At 39.6% G+C, this 3,517-nt stretch overlaps 1 protein-coding gene across 1 annotated transcript; it reads right to left on the reverse strand.

The window, feature by feature from the left end:
* Positions 1–687: 687 nt before the first annotated feature.
* LOC127772997 (CASP-like protein BLE3) lies at positions 688–2,744 on the reverse strand. Its single transcript, XM_052299004.1, has 3 exons — positions 2,455–2,744; positions 2,054–2,156; positions 688–1,150 (listed from the first exon to the last, which is right to left on the reverse strand). Exons 1-3 carry the CDS (start codon positions 2,607–2,609, stop codon positions 920–922), a joined length of 489 nt encoding a protein of 162 aa, XP_052154964.1. The 5' UTR covers positions 2,610–2,744; the 3' UTR covers positions 688–919.
* Between the last annotated feature and the right edge of the window lie 773 nt (positions 2,745–3,517).

Raw genomic sequence — 3,517 nt, forward strand, 5'->3', positions numbered from 1 at the left:
ATCCATGAAGCATATTTGGTTGATACTATCTGAATAGCATTGTTACTTGTCTATTTATTACGTTCTCTTAGTATGATTTGGGAAAGTACTATTACCTTTTTTTTCTTTTGCTGAAACTGGGGTACGCAATTTGTCACAATCTCTGATTAAACCCAGACAGAGTTCATTTTAGAAAGAACACATGGCCACATGGTACTGTAGTTCACCAAAGTACATGTTCAGGTGATCGTTTTGGTGTAACAATATCAAAATTAGCTCACCTAACGCCTTCTCAGTCTTATATTGGCAACATGGCACTGTCAATGACCTCAATTTTCTTTATACCATATCATCACTGACTCCGTACTATACAGTACGGACAACCTTAATAAATCATGGAAGAATAGTCAAAGACAAATTAAACATGCGTATCATAAATTGTCAAAGACTGATTATTTTTTTTAAAAAAAATGTCTATTGTGAGATTTTGGAGCCGCCTATGCCTTGTTTAGAGAGTGTAAGATTTTGAGAAACAGTTGATTGATAGTCAATCTCTGAGAATCTAAAAATGGCTGGATTCCCAATTAATTTTTTGAATTTTATAGCTGCATATTCTCAAAATCTGGAGGGAGAATCTGCATTATTTTGAAAAATTGAAGATTCTGCGAAACGTTATAATGGCTAGAATCTGTACTGTACTGTTTCTAGAACATCGTGGGGGTATTTTTCATTCAAATCTTGTGTGTAACAAGTAACAACAAGATACAGAGGACCATAGATCACAATGTAGTTGCCATCTGAAACATAACTTTAACAAATTGAGACATAGATATAGAGAAAATAAAATGGTATATACGTACCCGAATTTTTGGTGATGGAAGTATATATCACGACCTATATATATACTGCTACTATGGACTATATATATAGATAGACTCTGCTAATGGCAGGGGCAAATGACATCGGTGACAATGTGGAGGGAGTACATGACGACGACGAAGTGGACGGCCAGCGCGACGAAGCCGGCGATGAGCGCCGCCATGACGTGGTTGCAGTAGGCGTGTATCTGCCCGCACACCGGCAGCCACCCGGCGTGCGAGTTGCCGTTCTTCGCGATGTCCGATATGGCGCCGGCGGAGGCTACGGCACCGGCGAGCACCATCCCCAACACCTGCGTACATGGACGGACGGAGAAATATTGATCGAAAACTGGTTCTACAATCTTTTTTTTTACCAGATGATACCATGCATGCGACAAGCTTTAGGATCATCCGTGCAATTTAGTATAAATAAATCTGGTCATTTTAAAAGACGGAATAATGTGAGCCCTAGTATGGTGCTTTCTACTTGTAGTAGAAAACAATTTATAAACTGTTGATCTCATTTGATCGAAGGGTTTGTATCTATTTATATTATCACCTTAGATAGTGGCAGTAGAAATGTCGAGGATCATTATTGTAAAAAAAAAAGTGTGAAGGGACATAATCGTCATTTAGTAGTGGGTAAACCTTTTTTTTTCTTCTTTTTTTAGCTTTTTAGATAGAATATGAGCAATACCAACACAATGAATGACCACATATCGATTTAGCCGGGGAAAACCATAAATAACAAAGTTACCCGTAATAACTGTATTAGTAAATTACTGATTTACTCTTGGTAACGAACGGTTCAGATCATTTTTACTAGTAGTATAATACTACTAGTAGAGAACACCGAATCATCTTTCTTGATCATTTCGATAGAAAATGGCTATAATGTATTGCGGGATCGCCTTATGGATAAACTAATAAATGTTTAGATTTTGTGATTGTTTTCTACGAGTTATTGAATATCAACAACTTATTATATAGAATCTCATTTTTGTTTTTCTAATGAGTTATGAGTTACAAGCTCCTAGGATACAATGGGATTTTCGCAAAGTTGATCTTTACGAGTTTTACCATCAATTAATTGATTGGAAAGTCCAATGCCGAAAAGAAGGACATTCATTATCTTGCTGTTTAGAATGAATCGATGAAACGAGGGAATCAAACAATATTGTAAGTAAATATACAAAACAGAGAGGAGACAGTACCACATCTGTTGTTAGCGCCAATCTGGAGAGGGCACTCCCTGCCGGCACGGCCAGGACGAGCAGGCTATACGCGGCCGCCACGGCATACGCCACCACGAAGAAGCTGCCACAGAACACAACAGTACGTGCAGAGAACTCAACCGACGATGGCATTGGAGCAATGTTGCTAAATCGTGATCTCAAATCGAAATCGGATGTTCTAAGTAGGACCATATATAATCATAGAATCATATACGTAAAAATCACAAAATCGTAGATTCTATATGTAGGATAGGAGAATCAGGCACCTTAAATAGAATCGTAAAGTCATAAATCATATGACAGAATTGAGATTTTGACAACTTTGTACGGAGGCAAAGTTAATCAACAACATGTATATATATGTAATATGTTCTACTTACATAAAAGATGGGGTGTAGGAGTACTTGGCCTCCATCTGAATGCCGAAGAAGCTGGTGGTCTCACGGCTCGTCACCATGACGACCGCCGCCGTTGCAGCAGCCGCCGCAGCGGCGAGCCGGAGCACGGCGTTCATCAGCCGGTGCACCTTCGCCATGATGCTGCCTGTGCTTGCTGCTGCGCGAACACAGCTGACAGCAGCTTCAGCCTTTAAAGCTAGGGATCAGAAACAAATAGGCATTAATTTGGCAAGATTCAGGTGTGATTTTAGATAAGCACACTGGCCCTGTTATTGTTTTTGTGGAGTGGTTCGGCAGTTGATCGATCAGCTAGCTATATAGATGGAAAAGAGCGCGAAAACGAGCAGATGGTGGGCAGGTTGTTGGGCAACTTTACCGCCCTAACTTGTTCCAATTCTTAGGTGCACATGTATACACACACCTTCTGTCACACCCGGAAAGAAAAATGAAAAGATCAATATAATGTATTTATGTGTCTCTTATATATGTCAAATGTCTTGGTGACACGAAACATTTCGGAAGATGTGCGAGAAATCTCGGACCATTGTTGTTTCTTGTGGGACAGAGACATGATGATGTGCGAAATTTCTGGTGTTTAGTAAATCTGTTTCTTCCCTTCATAGTCCATTTCTTGAAGAAAACTTAGGGTACATGAAAGGGACAGTTCATCTACTTGTTGTTTCGGGCAACAAAACTGATCTTATCTCGGTGTGTAGCGCTTAGCTTTATTGTTGAACTGAACCAGCACGGTGGTCTGCACATTATATCGGACTGTAGGACACCAGTTCATCATTCGGAGAAATTTGGTAATTCGACACTTCCTTTGTTGTTGTCAATAGTACCGGCGCCTGTGTGGCTCTCAGTGTAGTCTCAGTCACTCGGAGAGATTAGTCCTAATTCTTCCTCAAAGTTGTCAAACACGACGCAAGTGAAGAATGTGAAAGTATAAGTATAATTGAGTATCTTGAATGTTAGCTTCAAAATCATAACAAAAGTACTGATGAACAGAAATTGAGATAATGCAATACATCATCTCAAAAGGCCA

Source organism: Oryza glaberrima, chromosome 5 (assembly GCF_000147395.1).
Source record: "Oryza glaberrima chromosome 5, OglaRS2, whole genome shotgun sequence".
Lineage (NCBI taxonomy): Eukaryota > Viridiplantae > Streptophyta > Magnoliopsida > Poales > Poaceae > Oryza > Oryza glaberrima.